General features: G+C 36.4%; 1 protein-coding gene across 23 annotated transcripts in view; it reads left to right on the top strand.

The window, feature by feature from the left end:
* DMD (dystrophin) overlaps nucleotides 1-22,336 on the top strand; it is a 1,317,358-nt gene that overhangs the window by 1,102,319 nt on the left and 192,703 nt on the right. For 21 of the 23 annotated variants that reach the window (XM_052795054.1, XM_052795067.1, XM_052795065.1 and 18 more), the window contains 4 exons: nucleotides 7,361-7,533; nucleotides 10,849-11,005; nucleotides 19,685-19,805; nucleotides 20,483-20,751. In XM_052795054.1, coding sequence (XP_052651014.1) covers nucleotides 7,361-7,533; nucleotides 10,849-11,005; nucleotides 19,685-19,805; nucleotides 20,483-20,751 — 720 coding nt within the window. Of the gene's footprint in view, nucleotides 1-6,915; nucleotides 7,023-7,360; nucleotides 7,534-10,848; nucleotides 11,006-19,684; nucleotides 19,806-20,482; nucleotides 20,752-22,336 lie in introns of those variants that run through there. The other 2 variants (XM_052795075.1, XM_052795077.1) reach the window with 1 other exon arrangement.

Genomic DNA, 22,336 nt, shown 5'->3' with positions numbered 1-22,336 from the left:
TTTATCTATTTCTTTGTATTTTCATTACATGTAAGTGAAAGTGGTCATTCAGGGTTTTTCTCAGTCTTCAAGAAACACACCAAGAAATCCATGAACTCCCCAAAACACATGGAATTATGTAATAATTTATACTTAATTATAGCTGAACAAAAATTAATTGCTAGAGGTCTCATAAAAAAATTGTTTGATTATTTCCCTATGAACAAGGGAGAAATATAAGGCCTTGTGCCATGTCTGAAAAGCCAGTCCTGTGGATGAGGATCTGCACAATAAAGACTTGAGCATATCTTCAAATGATTGGGTTGGTGCTCTTAAGAGTTACAACTCCATAGCTGAGACAGCTCACTGTTAATGAAATGAAGAAGCCCACACCATGTTTTCACAGTTGCTGTCTGTCAGCAAGAGATGGCTACATCCTTAGATGCACCATGTAGTCTCTCGCAATCTGAATAGAACCTAAATTGATGGTTGTTTTGCCTGTTTATAAAGATAATCTTTTCTGAAGGTAGGGCCCAAGTTGCTAAAGAAAGCTTTTCTATCTTCTTTTAGATGAAAGAAGCTTTTGAATATGAATTTTGGTCCCTTCTTAGTTCTGGGACTGTAGAATTTAAAACCATAACAGTGATAGATGCAACTTACACAGATTGTTTTCAGCAGGGCAAAGTTATACTTTTACCTTCCACTCATCAACATTAGATCCTCTCTTAGAGGACTAACTCTTATCCTTTTCTATCTTGAAAAATGTGTTGGGAACATAGAAATGCCTTAATGATATTCATAAGCTTATCTTCCCAATAGAAAAGACCTTTTTATCTTTCTTTTTAATCAAGTCATTAGCATGAAACTCAGAGATGTAATCATACCCGACTGGAATTGGGGTCATGCCATAGGCTAGCTGAATAGGAGGCTTCATGCCATGATGATGTATAGCCATTTCACAACAATGCTTTTAACTCAATAAGTCTGCCCTTTAATTACATTTTAAATCTCATTTGAGAAGTTTTTATCATTATGTAAATTGCTCAGTAAATGCTCTCATTCTAAGACCCAGTAAAAGTTTTGCTTATGGACTAGCAGAGCAAATTATTTGAAAGCTTGATGGAGAGACTGAGAGCTTTTTTCCCACTTTGTTCATTGTGACAGAGCTTGGTTGTGTTAGCTAAGGTGGTCTATATAATAACAAAACATTTTACTCATCACTGTTAGATTCTCACTGTTAGATTGTTTGGAAACAAAGTAGGTCCCCAAATCTTACCTGAATTAGTTTTATTTTGATCTGAAAAAAAAAAAACAAAAAAACCAAAACCCAAACCCAAACCCAACAACCACTTCCTAGAAGAACTATGACATTTAAAAGAGGAAACTACAGTTGGACCAGTAGTGTCTTGCAAAGCAGAAGAAATACTTCAGTGTTTTTTGCCATCGTTAACCTAAATCATAGTATTTTCAGTCTAGAACAAATGATCTCTTGTTTTTAAAAAAAAAAATACATTTCTTTCTGTTCAAATACTTTGAAGGTAATGACTAGCTCACAAGGACAGACAGTCATAAAGAGTAGTGCAAACTGGCTTTCTATTGCTAGAAACGGAAGAAATAAATCAAGTGCACCTTACACTGAATCTACCACTCATGCGCTTGAAATGCATTTGACTTGCTGTGCTGTAGCCATTAATTCAACATCTCCAGAACTATAATGCACACAAAACCATTCCTCTCTCTAGCAGACAGAAGAATAAGCGGTGATCCTGAAAGAGGTGCCACGTGCATGGATCTTTGTGCCTCCAAAGGCTGCTGGAGTCTGCAGGGGCATGGAAATAAATGTCTCAAACTCTCTGAACCCTCACACAGAGTTTAATGCTTTAGGCAGAATCAGAAATTTGCAGGAGTTTAGATGTAATCAAATAAAAGCAAGTAAGATGATTAATTTGAAATCCAGTCCCTAAGCTGTGCTGGACAGAGTTGCAAAACAGTAACTCCGTTTCCTATATCTGTAGAAGCAAGCCATAAGGAGGTCACAAAAAAAAACTTTGAGGGGGGAACTTTTTTTGGTTATACCAGCTGAACTCCCCTGTTGGTAAAAATTCACAGACTATGCCAAGCCCTAAGAGCTGCTCTATCCCCTTCAAGTCCGTAGAGCAGAGACCTATTCTTTATAGATGTGCTTTGCTCAGTAGTATTGTTAGAACAAAAAAAAAATACTGGTTCAGAACAAGTTTGTAAGTTTTGCCTTCTCCAGGCACCTGAAATGATGTTTAACCAATGAAAATGCAAAATAAAAGCAGAAAGAAACCCACATTCTTGACAAGTTTTGAGATCACCACAAAAGAACGTAAAGGTTAGTTTTTTACTCACAGAAGGTTATATTTTAAAAAGACGAAGGAAGGAAAGGAAGGGAAGGGGAGAGAACAGAGGTGAAAGGAAGGGAGAATAGGAGAAGGAAGAGGCAGGAAAGGAAAAGGAAGAAGAAGAAAGAGAAAAAAAGGAAGGAGAATGAAAAAAGAAAAATAGAGAAAGGAAGAAAGGAAAAGACAGGAAGGGAAAGGAAGGGAGGAAAGAAGAATGGAAAAGAAAGAAAGAAGGAGGGAAAGAGGGAAAGGAAAGAGAGTAAGGAAAAGAGAAAGGAGGAAAAGAAAGGGAGGAAGGGAAGAAAGGAAAAAAGCTAAAGGGAAAGGAAGAAAAAAGGAAGGTAGGAAAAGAGAAAAAAAGGAAAATGGAAAAAAGGGGGATTACATCATTCATACTTTCTGTGCAGTATAAGAGGTTTGAGAAAACATGCTACTAATTTAAGCTATTTAAAATGTTTAGCTGGTTTTTTTTTCTCCAGAAATTATTTATGGGAAATATAATATGCTCTGTTAACATGAACATGAAGGGGACAATTAGTTCAGCTAACTACACAGGTGGGGAGAGATTATAGAGGTGTAGGATCTTTGTTTTGTTTTGTGTAATTTTATGATAGCTTTTCTAGCTGTTTCAGTATTAGCATTACAGAAACAGTACTGTAAAATATAGTACTTCTGGGCTATGTATAGCCACACAGGTATTACTTGCTGATGTTTTGAGTACATGTATGTAATTATGCAGACTGACTTTACTTTTTTAATTACTGTCAGTAAAGATCATTTTTTTCCTCTATGTTGCTTTCTTTTAAGCAGATGGTGCTGTCTTTAATTTTGTGAGCCCCCATACCTCAATTAATGCCATTTATTTCAGTAGTAACTTTGTACGGTACCTAGAAAATGTAAAATGCTTCACTGGAAATGAAAGCACAATTCCAAGGATGGAACTGAGTTTGTAGAGGAGGATTTAAGTGCTTTAATTTCTTTAAATTATTACATAATTAATTTTGTTTCTACCTTGTATAAAAGATAAATGTTTTGTCAGCTGTGCTACATTAATTTTCATGTCTTGGTCTGATTCATGTATAGTCCAACTAGTGTAAGTAATTTTTTCTTTCTAGGACTTCATTTTACTTCCAGCCTACCAATCCCTCTCTGATGTATTGCCCAAATAATGGCAGATTTTGCCATGTGTCACGTCCTTTATATGTTATGCCTATATATTGCTATATATTGCATGTGGGATATGAATGATATTGACACCGATTAATTATTTCTGATAAAATATCCCAAACCATATTGAATTCTTCTAGGACTCTCTGTGCTCTGGGGAGGCTGACAGGACTTTCAGTGCACTAGGTTTCACAGCGAAGGCTCTGCTGTGTTTTACAGGGCTCTGTGTAAAATAAAGCCAGTGGAGTCACAGGTGAATTTCTTCTACCTACAAGAGGATTAGGACAGTGAGGATGTGTGCTCCTATGGAGAACGCTAGCAGTAGTTCCAAGGGGAAGAACCGAGTTGGGCAAGTGAGAAATATATCCATCTCCTAGCTTTATGGCAGTATTGGGTGTGCTGTCTTACAGCCTTAGTGTACTTCTCCCCTGAAATCAGGAATAGAGGTTTCAAGGGCTCAGGACAAAAGTGAAACAGCCAGAGCAAATGTCTTCACCCTGTTTTGTCCATGAAGATTGTTCCCCTCAAGACATCTCTTTTCATCTCTTTATCATTCTTAGTTCTGTGGCTTAGTTCTAGACTTATTTTATATATAGTATAAAAAAGTAAATACACATTTTTAAATGTGTAGAAACCTATAATAGCTATTCAGCACGGTTTCTACAAACAATTATTATAGTACCTTTTGTCATCCAACCTTATGGTTCATCTTAATAAAGGAAGATTTCGCTCTGAAATTCTTAGGCAAATCTGCTCTTGATGGTGTTGCAGTCCGTTCTAAGCAGTTCAGCTCACTCTAAGCAGTAATTTGTGATCAAAAAGATGTTTTTCATTTTGCTATCTGCCCTTTTTAAGGGAATCTGTTTCCACTCAGCCTCAGTAATAACCACTACAGCAAAAACGCAGTGTACAGTCAACTTAAGTCTGACTGTAACTCCGTAGAACTATACCAGGATTGATTTTTCATCCTCTGCAGTTCCTCCATGTGTTTGAACACATTGGAAAAGATGAAAATGCAATAAATAGTCTATATTTAGTCTATACTCTATACTTCTTGGTATGATGTGTAATGACAGCATACTTTTGCAAATATCTTAGCAGTTCATGATATTAAATAGAACTTCCTGCTTTATTCTTGTCAAGAAAAAGAATCTAGTTCATATTGATCTTTCAGTTGTATTTTTCAAACATGGAAATGATTTATTTCAGAAAACAAATAAGAAGTGTATAGATCTTTTTCTTATATGCACTCTGCTTCTCTTGGTATGTGAAGGAGTCAGAAAGAAAGGATCTGAAATACATCAACCAAAATGGAGTAAATATATTTGTTGTTGCCTTGCTGCTTTGTCAGTGTAGGCTTCCTGCATAGCTGGAATAAACTACTTTTAGGAGTATTGGGAGAAGTGCAGTATACACAGGTAATGTGGAACAAGGAAAACCAGGTCTTGAATACTAAGCTTTTGATGAGAGTACTTAACTTTTCATGTTTGTTGCCCATTTAACTAACTGTCCAGATTTAATGTGATACTATATAGTATCTTGAAATACAAATGATATAGCTTGATTTTATTTTCAGAAATATGTATGTGTCAGGAGAAAAGCATGGAATGTGTAGACTATGAGACACTTTTTCTAAAAACAAGAAAAATGTGGAAGTGCATTATTTTTTAAAATTCTGTTTTATAAAATGCTGTGAGTATATGTGTGGTAAAACACCAAGAGGGCGTAGAATTGACAGCTTCCTAATGCAAATAGTTTTTTGACGTACATGTTTCGTGGCACATGTTCTTGCTGAGGAAAAGTCAGCTGTTTCCATCACCACCCTAAAACCTAAGAATTTTGTGCAACAGGTAGTTCTTATGATAATTCTCTCATTCAGCAATAGATTTACTGGTTTTTAAATGTGGAAGGACCTTAGAAGTATATAGACATTAAAAGTAAACTTTTTTACTGGGAACTTTATCCTTTCTTAGATATTGTTTTAGCTGTTTACATTAGGTTTGTGGTACTTAACCTAGCTTAAACAAAATCTTCAAATGCATACATGAAGAAAAAGAAATTTGGTAATATTCTTCAGTCAAGCAAACAAAAATAGAATATTGCAGCTGGAAGCTGAAGCTAGCAACATTCAGACTTGAAATAAAGTACAAATTTTCAAGTAAGGGCATTCGTACCTGGCATGTTATACGTGGTTGTGTACCTTAAAATGCCATTTTTTAAAATCTAAATTGTCTATTTAACATCAATTAATAAATACAATATTTATAATACTGTTGCATTCTGCAGAACTACCTCTGATGTATTCCAAACTCATTCCTAACTACTTTACTGCTAGGATGACCATAGGTAAAGTAAAATAGTTGGATAAGAACTCTTATACTGTACCAAAGATGTTCTTAGCCCTCCTTAAAATTGCTCCAAATACAGTGCTAGTCATTGCTGTGCAAGAAATAGGTATCCAGTAATGGATGGCAAATGACATTTGGAACAGCAGTAGGTGAACAAGGACAATCTTCTCATGATTCAATGCGGCTAACATTGCACTTAAAATATCAAATAAAACCAATTCAATTAGGAACATACCAAGTAGGCAAGTTGTGTGCTCCCCTCCTTCAAAGTCATTCTTCTAAAGAAAATTACAACAAATTTCCATTGGGGACTATCTGTGATGCTCAGTTAGCGCTGGCTCTTGCTCTCAAATGCCATAAATCATTTCCCCTTTCACACTTCATCCCCAGCACTCCCATTTCAGGCAGCAGGAAACCACCACCAGAAATCTTAGTGCCCAAGCATCCCAGGAGAAAATGCAGAGCTTTATTCACTAGGTCATTTATTTTGTGTCTTTGTGTGCATCTCTGGAAGTAAAAGTACTTTTGTGTGTATGTGGCTACATACAGAGTACGTGTGTGCTCACGTATGTACGTGTTTAAACTGTTATTATTATTTTTATTTTTAATCTTTTTAAAGAGATTAAAGATTTCAAGCACTTTGCGAACGAATCTGACCTTGTGGAGCTGCAGCATGCAAACGCCTCGGAGAAGGGCAGCCAACGTACAAAGGCTGCATTGAGCGTGTGGGCAGGCAGGAATGCTGGTACCAGGCAGCTCTCTAAAGAATGTTCTTTTGGCAGAAAGACCCGTGCTAAAAATGAGGGGGAAAAATGAATTCAAAATGTAGAGCTGGCCTGCAGTTTATGAAGTGATAAGAAAAGTTGGCTGTTCAACAGGAGCTGCCAGTTGCATATTCTAGGTCCTTGCTATTCTCAGGCCCTCCTACAGCCATGGCCCTGACCAGTGTTTTGATATAGCACAAAGTGGCTGTTTATTGCTATTGACTGCTGAGGCCTGTGCTCCAAAATGTGTTCTGTCAACAGAATGTAAGTGAACTTGGCATTTTAAAGCTCGGCTGCTGCAGTCGCGTAGATTTCTTGGAATTGCCATGCAGCAGGACCGGTGTTGCAGTCCCCAGCTCAAACTGAAAATGTTGCACAGGAAGACGTATCATGTGAAGGTCAGATTTACCTGCGATCCTGAGGGTTTTGTGGGTTTTTTGTTCCCTCATCAGCCCAGTAAATATATCTTGTCCTTGCGTTGTTGTCTGTCAAAGGCTAGACTTCTAACGTTCTAAATTTTGTTCAGTATGCTCTGTACGGAAAAAAGGTCGTTATTCAGTGCAAACGGCCTTCTTGTGAAAGGGAAACGTGGCTGTGTATACAGTACACGATATTGTCATAAAAGGAGTAATCAAAATCCGTGCTAATTCTGTGTTGCACTGAGGATTTTTCCACTCTTTTGAGAAGTGATAGTTTTGTAAGAAATCACACGTATTGTTTTCTATTGCTTCCATAGGAACTACAGGCGGAAATCGATACTCATACTGATATCTTTCACAACCTGGATGAAAATGGGCAGAAAATCCTGAGGTCCCTGGAAGGCTCTGAGGATGCAGCCCTGTTGCAGAGACGGCTGGATAACATGAACCTCAGATGGAGTGAGCTTAGGAAGAAATCTCTAAACATTAGGTAGGACCTGAACGTAAGCGAAAGCCTACAGTTGGCGTGTAAGATGGAATACTGCGTTTTGACAGTAAAAAGGTTTAATTTTGTTTCTGATAGCACTATTTTTGTCCATTTTGAAATTATTTGGGCTATTTTGAATGTTGGCTTAACTTTGTAAGAATGATTAGGTTTTTTGGTGTGAAAGTGATAGTAGAGGATTAGGATTTGAGACATATGATGAGGTTTTGTAATTACAGAAGGAGAGATTAGCATGTTTAAACAGTAACTGTACCTCCCTCTAAATGTAGTCTTTTTCTAGAGCTGGCTATGACTTATCAATGATTCATGAAAGAAAGTGATTAAACAACCTATATTTATGATAAGCTTTATTTCTAAGGCTGCTATTTCCAGTGCAAAACTAAGAATAGCCTTGCAAATGAGAAGACAGGTTATTTAAGATTTCAGCTGTTGTCTGGAGGGTGGACAGAATTGCCAAATAAAATCCAGGAGTAAAAGAAATCCATAGGTAGTGTCATGAGAGGAAAAGCTTCTCCTTGCAAGGAAAAATATAATAAATGGTAATGTTACAAATGGTGAAGTGGAGGTACAGGCTTCAAAGCTGAAGATGTCTTTTCAAAAGAAATTGTCCAGGAAGCTTCTCTTCAGAAATACAACTTTTAGAATAGGCAACCAAGCTCTGTTGCATTCAGTCTCCGGCATTTTCTCATTTGCTCACTTGCTGTGTTTTGGAGGTAGTTCAGAGGGCAGCAAAAGGTAGAAGTGTTTTTCAAAGTAACGTATGAAATATTAGCTTTTTTCAGCTCAGGCCCTGAGGGGCGTCAGTCTGTGTAATGACAAAAGCCATCTTCATAACATCAATCATTAGAAATAAATGAAAGATGTGAGGTTGAAAAGATATTAGTAGCCGAAGAGAGAGAGACGCATTCCTCCTGTTTTTTTCTGAGGAGCAAAAGAAGGATATAATCCTTCAAGGTCTCTCTGAGATTTTTTTCTTCACACACCTCTTACCCATGAACTGGCCCAGATGCGGTGACGTTTGAGATAAAAAAAACAGTCAGTTGGCCAAATATCAGTAATTAAATATATGGCACTTCCTGTCTTTCATTGTTTGTGGTGTAATGTATCACTGCCATTAATCGAGCCAGAAATAGTAACCCTGGTTATATCACAGTGACTTCTTGCATTAAGCATTCAAAGCGGCAGACCACCTCTTTAAAATATTTGCTTACAATAAAAGGCTTAAGGTGTTCAACACCTTAATGATTAGGATAAGAAACAATTCTGAACTTCTAAGACATTCGGTTTAAAAGTTGCTGGCCTCATTTTTTACAACTGTTTTCCTATTATCTGCTTTGTGTGCACAAGCTTGAACACAGTTAGAAACATATGAGTCTATGCATGTAATGTACACTAGCGTGCACACACATAAATGTATATTCCTGAAGCTGAAGGAAGGGCAGAACAAGACGGATTCCAGAAAAACATTCACCAAACTGGGGAAGGTCAGAGCACGGCAGCAGTAACAAAACCGCTTTGGGTCATCCTTTTTGCACTTTTTCCCTGTGAAGCGAGACCTGGGGAAGCAGGGAAGAAGTGAAGACGCTAGTGTTTGCCTCCAGTTGCTGCCCTTCTTTGGAGGAGGTGGAAGCTTGCATTTGCTGAGATAAACACGGGAGATAGGAGTTAACCTGACTCAGAAACTTAGCTCCTTGACTGTGTCCTCTCCAAAAGCCCATGTGGTCCTTGCTCCGGCTGTCGCCTCCTGCAGCTTCCCTTACAACAACTTCTCCCTCTCACTGCTTTCAAAGGCATCCAGGGGCTTCCCCAGCCTTCACTGCCTGCAGTTTTGCCCCAGCCCACAGCTGCCCTGTGAGAGCAGAGATCAAAAGGCAGCATGGTCTATGTGTGTGCCTCCCACGTAGCCTTTAAGTTTGAAAAAGGAGAAAATTTTCCATCAGCTCACATACCAGAGCAGCTGAGCTTCTTGTCAGCCTATGGCAATTCTGTCCCTTTCCTTTCTCTTTCCTTGCCACTCCAGTTACCTGGTGTAAGAGGTTGGAAAGAAGACAGGATCCATAGAGGATTTAAAGAAATAGAACTATCCTTACCTTCAGCAGTTCCTCATTTCCGTATCCAAACTGAGTAATAAGGTCTGCAAAACACTGAGTCCATATTTATCGCATGTCTTTATAGACCATTCCATATGAGGTATGGGAGTAGAATTTTCACTGTTAGAAAATATGTGATTTTATGTGCAATTACTGGAAAAGAAGATAAATGTTATATGAACAAAGCTGGAAGTTGAACAGAAAATATATGAAATAAAAGAAAATCTGTCTTTATTTTCCAGTACATTTTATCACTTTACTGTTAAGTAATACTGCTTTTGGTTTGAATTACTAAGAGGAATTCTTATGTTACCTGGAAGTGAATTAGGAATTTCTTCCCAACTAGCAATTAAAAAACAGCATATACATAAGTCTAGAAAGTCAAAATTTTAGTGTGCTTTATCTGTGGTATAAACAAAACAGAAGATTTGATCAGTCCCGTGATGTTTCAGTCACATATTTTCTCTCCACAGAAAACAGTTGCTGAAAATTAGTAGCTCAATACTTGATCCCAGTATTAAAAAAACACATTTAGACATACACAGGTGAAATATTTAGAATATGTCCTTATGGTGGAGACCTTATTTGCACAAAGTAGTATTCTGTCTTTTAATGTTTCCAGTGATTCAATTAGTTTCATTCACACCTCTGTTCAAATGGCACAGACATTTGGGTAGTATAAGGGGATTCTATTGGCTTTAACAATTTCGTCATGACTTTTTGGGGAAAGGATGACATTGGTTCTCTTAAAGGTGAGCAACCACATGAATCTTGTGTGAGTTTGAACAGTTTGCATAGTGGTTTAGAGAAATGCTTGCTCTTCTCTGAGTTGAAAATTACTGTCTACATTTTAGTTAATTAATCTCCTAGTAATCCAGAGTGATGACTAAGTTACTCTCATGCTAGTCCTGCATAATACTTGTGCACATTTAGTGAGACTGACAATTCAACACAGCTATTACTCACTGCTGAAGAGGAAAACTAAAAAAAAAAACAACCAAGAGATGGGAAAAGAATTAATGTTTCAGGCCAGGAATGTGCAACCAAATTTAAAGCAGTGTTGCCAGAATCTAATTCAAAGCTACTGAATCTATGCAAAAATTTTTAAGTTAATGAAATACTAGGAACTTTCTCAGTAAATAAGCTTGTACAATTTGGTTTTTATTTTCACTGTGCCTGAATATATCTTATATTTAACACATGCTTTCAGATCCCATTTGGAAGCCAGTACAGACCAGTGGAAGCGTTTACATCTCTCTCTCCAGGAACTTTTGGCATGGCTGCAATTGAAGGAGGATGAATTAAAACAGCAAGCACCCATTGGTGGAGATCTTCCCACTGTGCAGAAACAGAACGATATTCATAGGGTATGATTTTTTTTTTAAAGAATCTTTCTATCGTTGCTTTTTGTTTTACAGGTTAGTGCTGCATGAAACAGTCCTTGTTGGAAAAAGTAAGATACCCTTTAAAATACACTTTAGAGACAATGAAAACTGAACTTCTTGCATGAGACTACTAGCTGCGATTTTCAAACATACCTTAGAAAATCAGCCTGTTGGAGAAGGGAGTGTTTAGTACCAGCTGCTTGGCTGTTTTGAAAAGTAACACAGCATTTTCATAGACCTGTCACAGACAGCTAGTTTTTGTGGCCAGAATGAATACTAACCTAGTATCATTTGAGGATTAAATAAGTAATTCTGAAGATTTTTCTAGGTCAGGCATTTAAACTTCGTGTGTACTTTTTGAAACCCTATTTTGCTATTGATTTGGGGGAACATTTGTGAAAAGAGTAGCTGATATTAGCCCTAATGCACAACTGTGTCCATCACGAAACTACTGTGATAACTGACAGTAACCGTCTATGGCTCATACTAGTTTAATCAGGGAATTCTTATGGAAAGGCAATAGCAGAGCATTGTATGGGGACTGTTCTAGACTGAGCTTTGTAGTAAAAAGGAACCTAAATCCAACGCTTGTACGGGAAGTTGTTTTTTTAAAAAAACACCAAATGTACAACCCCCCAAATGGCAGAATACTGCTGAATAATTCTTCATAAAAAGATTCGCACAGGGATTTTTTGGTAAAGGTATGCTTTAAGTGTGTTTCCTGTGTTGAATCAAGTTCACACCTCTCTGATGCTAACCTAAAGTCCGCTTTCAGGTAAACAGCTTTTAATTTGCTATGCCATTGCAGTCTATTCAGGTCTGAACGTGAAATCACAGTTCTAGTACCTTAGTGGTGCTTTTTTAGTGGTGCCATGAGGAAACCCATTAGGACACTAGTGTCCCGCTAAAATAAAGCTGAAGAATTTCCGAATGAAGCAGTACATGGGGAGAAACTGTTGTTCTGAGAAGGAATAGGGAACCATGTGAAAGGTAGCTGGGATAGCACACCCAACTTCAGCAACTCCTATTCTGTCACTTATGAACTCCATAAAATCCTGGCTAGCCCTTATAATAAGACTTCTGTCTCTTTTGTGTTAGTTTCTGATGAAAACTTTAATCTCGGAAGCACCAGTTACTAACAGATGTCCATAACAGAAACCAGACCTCAACCCACTAGGACAGATCCTGATTCAGTAGGGAGTTGGGAATAAAGTGTCAGGTTTGGGGGTTTGGGGTTTTTTTTTTTTACAGAGAACAGTGTAAGATCGAGGGCAAAGAACCTTACTGATATAAAGATATTGTCCTCATGATTAAAAGGTAAATGTATGTACTGATTGGAATGAAATATAAGTATTTATACTATGACATTTCTCCACTATACACTCTTCCATTTCTTGGAATTTACTTGGATGTAGTATTCTAGCTCTCCTCTCCTTCATCTACATGTGTCTTTAGTTAAAATAATGACATTATGGGAGGTATTTTCCTCCTGTTTGGTAACCAAGTATACTTCAGTGTGACATCTGAAAAGTTATTTCAAACAAATGTATTTTCTATTGAATAATTTAAATGGTCAGTCAGACAACTTGATACCATGAGAAGAGAATATTCCAAAGCCTTTGATCATCCTCTCAAAGCCTTGTACTGCATATATGGAACTTTCAGTTTGTGAAACTCAGCACAAAAGGTATTGTTTCTGAAGTTCCTAAATCTCTGATTTTATTGCTTAATGGAGAAATGTAAAATGGTACTATAAAATTAATTTGGATCTGGAATACCTGTGTTTTCTCAATTCCTCAGGTAGCTGTATTATAAATATTGCTCTAATAGATTGTCCTACCTCATGCTGGAGGACATATTTGAGAACAAGTAGTGAGAAGATCAAGTTCAGAAAGAGAACATGGCGTATCTTGCTGCTTTAAGTTATGGGGAACCCTGAGTTTGTGAAAAGTCTGGAAATATCATATACAAGCAGGCTTGGCTTTTGGCGTAGGCAAACAGGCATTTGTCTGCAGTAGCAGACTGATGGCAGGTAGTGGCAATATGGTTTCTCAAGGGTCTCTCTTTACCTAATGACTGAGAAAGCCAAAGAGAAAGATGAAAAAAACCCCACATCTTGCTGTCAGTGCACAATGCTTTTCTAAGATAATGTAATGCTTTGCTGCAGGGGGCAGCTTGGTCACTTTTCCTAGGTCTTCCTTCGGGAGAGGTGATGTGTAGCGTGTATCTTTCTCACAAAACTTTACCTGGGACTTCAAGCATTAGCACAGAAACAGTGAGGCCAAAACATCCATGACTTTATGGAGCACCACTATCCCTTTTTACCTTTCCCTCTGTGAAAGTTAAGATGTATGAAATGCCTGAGGTCTGTTCTAGCCAGCTGTCTGTAGCAACTTCCATAAAGTAGTTTTAAAGCCCACCCAGAACATCAGGATGAAAGAAACAATATAGATGTTGCCTTAACTCAGCATGATATTAACTCAAAACCGTTATCCAAAGGCAACTCTTGAGCCAAAGCAAGACTTAGAGAAGGATTTGTGTAGAATTGTTACAACAAAACTTTTGTCATCTGAATATTTGAGTATTTGATAACATTACTTTTCCTCCTAGATTGAGGAAATAATTTTTTCATCTAGAGAAATTACTTCTCATGAAATTTTAATATTGTATATTGTTCTATAAGCTATTCAAAAGTTGCCCAGAATTCATCATAAAAGTGGCAAGACTTCAGTGATGGACCGTGACCTCTCTGTCACTTACCAATCAACTGAAGTGTTTAAAACTTATAGGGATGAGAAGTGTTGCATAAAGTAAAGTACCATGAATAGGTGCAAAGAGACTTTACAAAATAGATCTCCTTCTCACTTCTCCATTTTGATTATCTTCTCTGCCACATGCAGATACATACAGACACAAATCTTTGGTCATCCTGTCTAGTATCAAAGCTAGAACATTTTAGTTCCTGTTAGAAATATGGCTTCTTTCCTTTTCCCATTCTGTAGCACTTCTGTAGTTTAATGTGAGGCCTTTCTAGTTATAGGTATTCTGATTCCCTGTGGAAAAAAAGAACAAAACATAGTCCTTGAAATTAGGTTACCTTGTCTGCTCTTCAAAGATCTCTTACAGAGAAGGAGGGAAAAACAATCAGTGCAGAACTCTGTCAACTTCAAGTTGTCTTTGACAAAATCAATGTTTGCAGCTTGGAGTTTTTCTACTGTATTTCTTTTTCCCTGGGCACTGTGGACTTTCTGTTACTCTAAAAAGTTTCTTTTAGAGAAGCAGACATATAAAAAGGCTGTATCCAAATGAAAAGCTTAGCTCATTTCTGAGCAGAAGAAAAATGCTTTTAAAAAGGCTTGCACCACAAATGTAGAAGTATCTAGCTTAAAACTGGAGCACAGTACTGGAAAGCTGCTTTTTTCAAGAGTTTTGGGCCCCTGCTTAAGAACAAAACTTAGCTCTCAGTGTGTTGGATGTGAAAGTAAAGAGTAGTTGAATTTTGGTCTTAAGAAAAAGAGTTTGCTGATGGTTCATTTTGTTCTCCTGAATGTCAGTTCTGGAAATCAGTCTTCAGTGAACAAGCTAAGTCTCTACCTGATCTGACCAATCTTTTAAATGACCCAAACTTCCAGCTTTGGTCTTCCTATATCAGTACAATGTCTTTCCTTCTGTGAAGAATTGGTTTTGCCAGATAAAGCCAGAAGTGAACCCAGGTAAGTTCTTCACTGGAGAAGGGAAACAGCCTCAGCAGGAGAACATTATTTATAAGCAGTTTAACTGATTGCTATTGAGAAATGGCATGATGAATAAAAACACGATTTTATGCCTGAATCCTTTTTCTAAAGCAGTGTTACAAGCTGATTTTATTTTTTTTTTCCCCTTAAGGATATACTTTAAAGAAAAACAAACATATTTAACCTCTCTGTCGTTTAGAAGACCATCTGGAATACCTCAGACGTTCATAGCAGAGAAGAAAAGAAGTTGGGTCTTATCATTAGAATGCTCCTAGTTGCCAAGATTGGCTTTAAAAATTTTAAGAGTAGGATTCAGATGAAAATTTCAAATGCTTGAATCTATGCCAGAGGAGAGCTTGAAGTCAACTGAGAAAAGAGATATGCATGCAGTCAAAATCATTGTTGTGTTATAAATGTGAGGTGCTTTTTAGACAAAGCTTATATATATATAGTGGGCCATTTTGTCAATTTTTGGCATCTGAAGAAATTGTGTCTACACCAAAGTCTTAGAATATGTGTGGGTGGGGGGTGTTAGTTAATGATAAAAAATACTGCTGTTCATCAAAACATTATTTAATTATCTTACAGTTTGCTTTGCTTTACTGTCATAATAACGTTTTATTGAAATCATCTTAATAACTATGTGCATGTTGCCATTAATCTCAGTTAAGTAACATAGGCATCATGCAGATAGCCTGCTTTTTCTTTCATTCTTTTAAGAGTTGCCACATCTTCTGTGTAGTAATTTTATTAACAGCATAAATAATATTTATGAATTTAGAAGGTAATTATTAACAATTCCCTGGAAAACTCTTTCACATGAAATCTATAGCAACAGTGCCTAAGAAGGAGTATAATTCCCACTTCAAAACAAAAACCTTTTCTGGTGGCACATTCGATATCTACTTTTTAAAACTGAAGTCAAACCTCATTTTTAAAAAGCATTCTGGTTGGGAAACATCTTGAATTAATTTAAGTGTACCCTTTCTCTTTAAAATTCATTACAAGGAAAATATCTGCTTTTCTAATAACAGAGATTAATGTTAGTTTTACTAATGCAACTCTCTTATTATATTTTCATCTTTCAATTTAAACAATTTGTGTTTCTCCATCTAAGGAGATTTAAGGACACCCATGAGGAGGTAGTGGAGGTCTGAGATAAGCTGATCAATATATGCATTATTAAAATGGTGGACAGAATGTCATTACTGCTGTAGTGTTGATGACAAATAGAGGTGCTTAAATAAAGTAGTTTACTTGGTTTTTTGTCAGGTCATACATTATGCACGTTCGATTTCCTCTACAGTAACCAGGAAGTGTGGAAGAAGTTAAGGAATTCGATGAAATTAGCCTGAAATCATTAGCTGTAAATTAGACATTCATTTAGGCTAATTCTGCTTTCAGTGAAGGTCTGTTTATTATAAAGATGTATTTGTCAGGGTCAGGGTTCTAGATAGATAAATTCTTTCTTTTTTTTTTTCCCCAAAAAGAAGAGAAAATATCATTTATTGCTACTTATGATTTTTATTGGTAGTGTGTACATATTTCACAACAAAACTTTAATCAGAACAGCTGGCTTTATCTTCATACAGTAGGAACATTTTTTGGAATGGGATAGCATGAAATGAGCATTCATTATTTTTAATGCTATTCTGTGCTACTGCTTCATTCTCATGTTTTTTTCATTCTCTTTAAATTTCTTATACTGAAACATATTTTAACTCACTCAGTAGAATTCTGCAGATCAAAACTAGGGAAGGCAATGAGAATGGTAAACAGATCTTAACACCATATTGTGTACTATTCTAAAACTCAGGATTTACAGACTGTAATCGCATCCAGCAGCTCCAACATCCAGAATGGAAAAGTTGGAAAAGAAAACATTTAACACATTGGCTCACTGTTTTCCTTTAATAAAAGAGAAAGAGAATCTTTCTGTTTGTGACTAAATACAAAATATACAAAGTCAGAAAGTTCCCATCAGCATTTCTCTATTGTTTTGAGAAGATAGATACAATGATTCCTGCTCACACACTTTATGGGATGCAGTATGCATATCTGATTATGTTATCCTTGTTCTGTTGCACAGGAGATATTGGAGAAATGTGGCTTTAAACCTCTTTTGGAAATATAATACCACTAGGTGTATTTGGTTGGTATAGTTTTATGCAAAAGCAGTACAAGCTGAAAGAAGGTATTTTGTGTCCTCGTTGTTTGTACATGTACATAGCTAGGCTTGACCTGACTACAGCAGCAGCACTCCATACAGCAGTACTACTCATTCCCAAATACATAGCTCAAAGGCATTTCTGGCTTTTAAATAGCCTAGAAGTTGCTGTGGTTCTGTGGTCCCCTGGAATATCTATGACTCCTTCCTGCTCTTGGTGTGTGTGGGCAGAGCAGACCTTTGTGCATGTGCCTCCTGTTTCATTGGGTTTGGGCACAGACATTTCTGAGAAATAATTTCTCTTCGGAGACATTTGTAAAGCATATTATATCTTTAAGCTGTTATAAAGTATAATGTTTAAAAACCAATATGACTGTTGATGTCGCTTTTAACACTGTCAGATAAAAACAAAGCACACGGTCCATGGGGGAACATTTTAAGCTACGTTACCTGCTGGCTTCCTTGAGCTGCAGACCTGCCACGCTAGCGGGGCAGAATGATGTCATGTGAGCACAAAGGCTAATTAAAGGAATAGATTAGATTTTCCTCATTTGGACGCATGAAAAAGGCTTATTATATTTCCTCTTTCCATTGCACTTCATGCACAAGTCAAGTATGAATTATAAACATTTCTAAACCTAAAAATGTCTAAGTTAAAGAGTTTTAACCCTGGAGTAACCCCACTCAGTTTTTATGCAGACCAATGTCCAATGGAAGTTTACTTGTTAATATACGGTACTCTTCTCTATTTGTGAAAATCAGGGCGGGTTCTTAAGGGTCAACATGATTGTTTAAAACATTTATCACAGATATTAATCAAACAATAGATTCCCTTAGGAGAGCAGATACACTCTGTGAAAGGATCCCAATCCCATTGATGTCCATGACACAAAATGAACAATTTTTCTTTGTTCTTTCCTTCAAGAAAGCACACTTTGCCTACGGGTTTTCCTGATTCACAGTTACAAACCTTATGATCAGTTCTTGACCACTTAATAAAAAGTTTATTTAATTATTTATAGTAGAATAATGTAGTCATGTCCTTAAGTTTACTTTACTGAAATGTATTAAGAATTTTTTACCTGTGAGTGCTCATATTATAAACTGCAGGTGTGATTCTCATTATTAGTTCTGTTAGGTATTTCCTGTACAGAGCATTTAATCTCAAATATAATTCAAAGTGTAATGAACTTTTTAATACTGAATTTATAATCTTTCATTAGTTTGCATAGAAACCCAAATTTTGTTTAATAATTAATTTAACTAAATTGGTGAATTTATTATGTTAGAAGCCTGTATAATGCCTGTGTTGTAAAAAGAATTTTCTCATCCCTGGAGTAAAATATCTGTTTTCCACCCATGGCATATGGCTCTCCTTTTTGCAGTATTGTGTTTTGTGTTACACTACACTACAATTATCTGCATGTTTTACCTCTATGCTACTTGAAAACAGCATGCATTCAATATTGTTTCATAAATAGAGAAGAAAATGTTGAAATAAAACAGTGGTAAGGACCACATAGATAAATTCAATACAACATGCAAAAGACCCAATGGAACGTGCAACCCATGGGCCAGGTTTCACCTGCTTTTTTGTGCAGTGAACATTTGGATTCAGATTAATGGAATCTCAAATTCTCTTTAACAAAAACAAACCAAAACCAAAACCAACCAAACAAAAAAAACCCCTGAGATATGTATAGTTTCAGTAGCCTACCAAAACTTCAAATAAAACCTTGAGAATCTTACTCATGGTCGGTTTAAAACCAAGGAATAGAAGAGAGATAGTAAAAGGAGCTGTTGCAAGAGGAATTAAAATGCAAATAGGAAAGAGGAAGAAAATGCAAGAAAGGAGACAGGTGCCGAAAAGCATGACAGGAAAGGAAGAGATGAAAGGGAGAAATGCAGTTGATCTGGAAAGGAGCAGAATGTACCACTGAGCAGTGTTAAATATAAAGATATGGAAATTGATAATAAATACTGATTAACACAACTAGGAATTAACTGTTTCATAAGGACTACTTTCTGCCCTTTTGTTTTACTCTTGCACGCCTACATCTAAGCTAGATTGTATTTCTGAATATTCACCTGGGCCTTGATTCTACATTTCAGAAATCTCAGTTCATGTAATTTTGGAAGAGATGCATCTACACCACTGCTAGAGGAGAGCGTTACGATTTAATATATTGGAATTTTTTTTGTTACTAATTGTTACAGGTTAACATGTCAATATCCATAGGTCCTTTTTTTTTTCTTCCTTATAATATAACAGTTGCCAGCAGCAGTAGCAAAGTGATAGCCATGAGACATACTAGATTTTCCTTCACATTCTGGTAAATCCTGCTTTCAAGAACCATTAGCTATGCTGGTGTGGTCCAATACAGAGCCAGTCGAAGCCTTGTGCCTCGCAGCTTGGGTCTGGAGTTGACCCTGATGTTAATCAACGAAAAGGATCCCTCTCACAGCGAGAATTTGATCAGCAACCTTGGGTGGTTTGCAGCATGCTGGCAGTACATTTGCTCCTTTGAATACAATGTGATTTCAGATTAAGCAAGAGCTGATTATCTCTTACTTTTTTTTTTTTTTTTTTTTTTTGTAGCTACTTGTAATACAGCCATGGAAGCTGTTGTTGGAAATTTTGTTCTTACACAGCCATGGAAGCTGTTGTTGGAAATTTTGTTCTTAAATTGATGAAAACAAGGGCTGGTACTTGGTATTTCATTATATATCCACTTACGATAATTTTGTTTCATCTCTCAGAGTTTCAAGAGGGAGCTGAAAACAAAAGAACCTGTTATCAGGAGTGCGCTTGAGACTGTGAGAATCTTCTCAGCAGAGCAGCCTGCGGAGGTACTGGAGAAGGTCTACCCAGAACCAAGAGGTAATTGAAGAAAGAGAAGGGTAATAACACATTGCTGGAAAGATCAGTGATGATCAGCGATGATTAAATAAATTCTGCCAGCCGCTGTGAAAGTATTCCTTTTACACTCCAAGCTGAATGTCAGTATTCAGAAACTAAGCTAAAAATATAGATGAAAGAAACCCTTAGTGATCCTTCTAAACACTGTGGCACTAAACAGACATGCATATTTATAAGCAGATTTTGAAACTGGCTTTAAACCTTCAGGACCTATCTATAACTATAGGCCCATTTGAGGTCTGAAAGCTGCAATTTAACCTAAAACTCAACTTGTAGTCTCAGTACTACAGACGCTCCCAAATCTACTCAATTGCAGCAAAAGGTTCACAGTGATTAATATTTATGTATGTGCAGAACTGTTTTGCTGAATCAGGACACAGTTGATGATAAACTTTTAGCTACACCTTGCATTTTTAAAAATGCCTTTATGTGCTTAAATGCGTATTTGGGTGATCTGTATGGTGGCAAGATTTAAATTTGTTAAGAGATTTTCAAATGAGAATACATTAATAAAATAAATTTCACAGGTGTCTTTGGTTATGAATAGTTTCTTACTGTGCTTTGAACTTACCAGGATGGCAATTATTTTTCTTCTAAGACAGAATATGTCTTAAAAGACTCTTGACTTTCACATTTAGAGCTGTCACCTGAGGAAAGGGCCCACAACATCACTAAAATTCTCCAAAGGCAAGCAGATGAGGTCAGAACTGAGTGGGATAAGCTGAATCTACAGTCTGCTGATTGGCAAAAGAAGATAGATGATGCTCTTGAAAGACTGCAGAGCCTTCAAGAGGCAATGGACGAACTGGACCTCAAACTACGCCAGGCTGAATTGTTCAAGGGATCCTGGCAGCCAGTGGGGGATCTGCTCATTGACTCTCTGCAGGATCACTTAGAAAAACTCAAGGTATGTGTCAGTATGTCAGTATTTCTGAGTATAAAATAATTGGCTTGTTTGGAATCAAATCAGGAATTATCTTTTAAAATAAGAAATCGGTAGCTTTGTAACATAGTGATTTATATTTAAAAAAAAAAAGCAAGTACATATAAAGAGTTTTACAATTTCTGCAATTAAAATGGAATCAAATCAACATTGAGAATGTATATTGCTAATGTGTCAAAAGCACCACAGAAATGTGTAAATATCCTCATCACACTCACTGTTAGCTCAGGAGGTACAGAGTTAACAGTAAAGAAAGCAAAATAGAATAGATAGGAGAATACATGATAAAAGTATAGGAAATTAATTCTGTTCTTTATTATACTTTTGTAAGTATGATGAGTACATTATTGTGTCTATACTTGTAGAGGAGAATTTAAATAATTTAAAGGACATGGTTTTGTTGTTGTTTTGTCATGATGGTGGTATTTGCTATCTGTCTTATTTGATAACTAGGCCTCATAACATAAAATAGTTTAAAAAAAAACAACAACCCTGGAAAAACTGTCATTATTTTCTATAACTTAATGCTTATCTGCTTTCAAGGCTTGTTTCATGAAATGATTGCTTATTGAGAAACTCGTGAGGACTTGTCCTCTTTCAGCAGGACTGCCATGGACAGACTTTATAAATACTACAGGATTCCTTTAGCTAGAGCACAATAGAGGCAGTTGCCATTTTGATAAGAACAAAGTGCCTCTGTTCCATTCACACAAACGGGAATCATCAGTCATTTTGAAAGAGACCTGCGATGACTGTTATTTTCTCTAGTAGAATATTAGGATCTAAGAAAGAGTAAATAGGATGACTAATGGCAAGGAAAAATGCCTTTAAAAGTCACAAGTAGTTTATAAAAAAAAAAAGTCCATGAATTTTAATCACATAGGAAGTTTAATGAGTGTCTTGTACAAATATTATACAATACAAATAAAGTACTTGGTAGCTGATGAACAGTTAGCTGCAAAATTTGTTTATCTTCATTTAAATTCATAAATGAACAGAAGAGATCTATTAATAAATTCTCAGAAAGTGCCTTCTATTATAGCCATAGATTTTTTTGTGATTTTGAAGAAGGTATTCTGAGCAGAAACACTGAATCCCTGATATTACGGGAAAACAAATCAAGTCACTTAACTCTAAAGCTGTGACCATAACTGTTGACTCCATAATTATAGTGCTGAATCCTGTTATGGTTTAAAAAAAAAAAAAAAAAAAAAATCTGTCCTAGAGGACATAATGAAATTCCAATAACAGCCATGACAATACAGAACTCTTAACCTTATGAAAATCCAGAGGTACTTTCAATCAGTAGATGTCTGTTTATTCCTTCTGGAGTCTCAATATTAGGGTCAGACAAAAACCAAGACTTCCATTTCAAGATTTAAAATTAGATGCTACCACCTACCCCCTGATTTTTATCTCATTTGTACCATATTTACTTAAAATATTTATGAATGTAGGGTATCATAAGACCATACTGTAAATTTAACAGGTAAATGGTAAATGAAAATACCATACAGAATATATTAATATTCTTTATAATATGAATATC

This window comes from Harpia harpyja, chromosome 8 (genome assembly GCF_026419915.1).
Source record: "Harpia harpyja isolate bHarHar1 chromosome 8, bHarHar1 primary haplotype, whole genome shotgun sequence".
Classification (NCBI taxonomy): domain Eukaryota; kingdom Metazoa; phylum Chordata; class Aves; order Accipitriformes; family Accipitridae; genus Harpia; species Harpia harpyja.
Note: the sequence above shows the minus strand (reverse complement) of the source record. Positions and strands in the feature narration are given on the sequence as shown.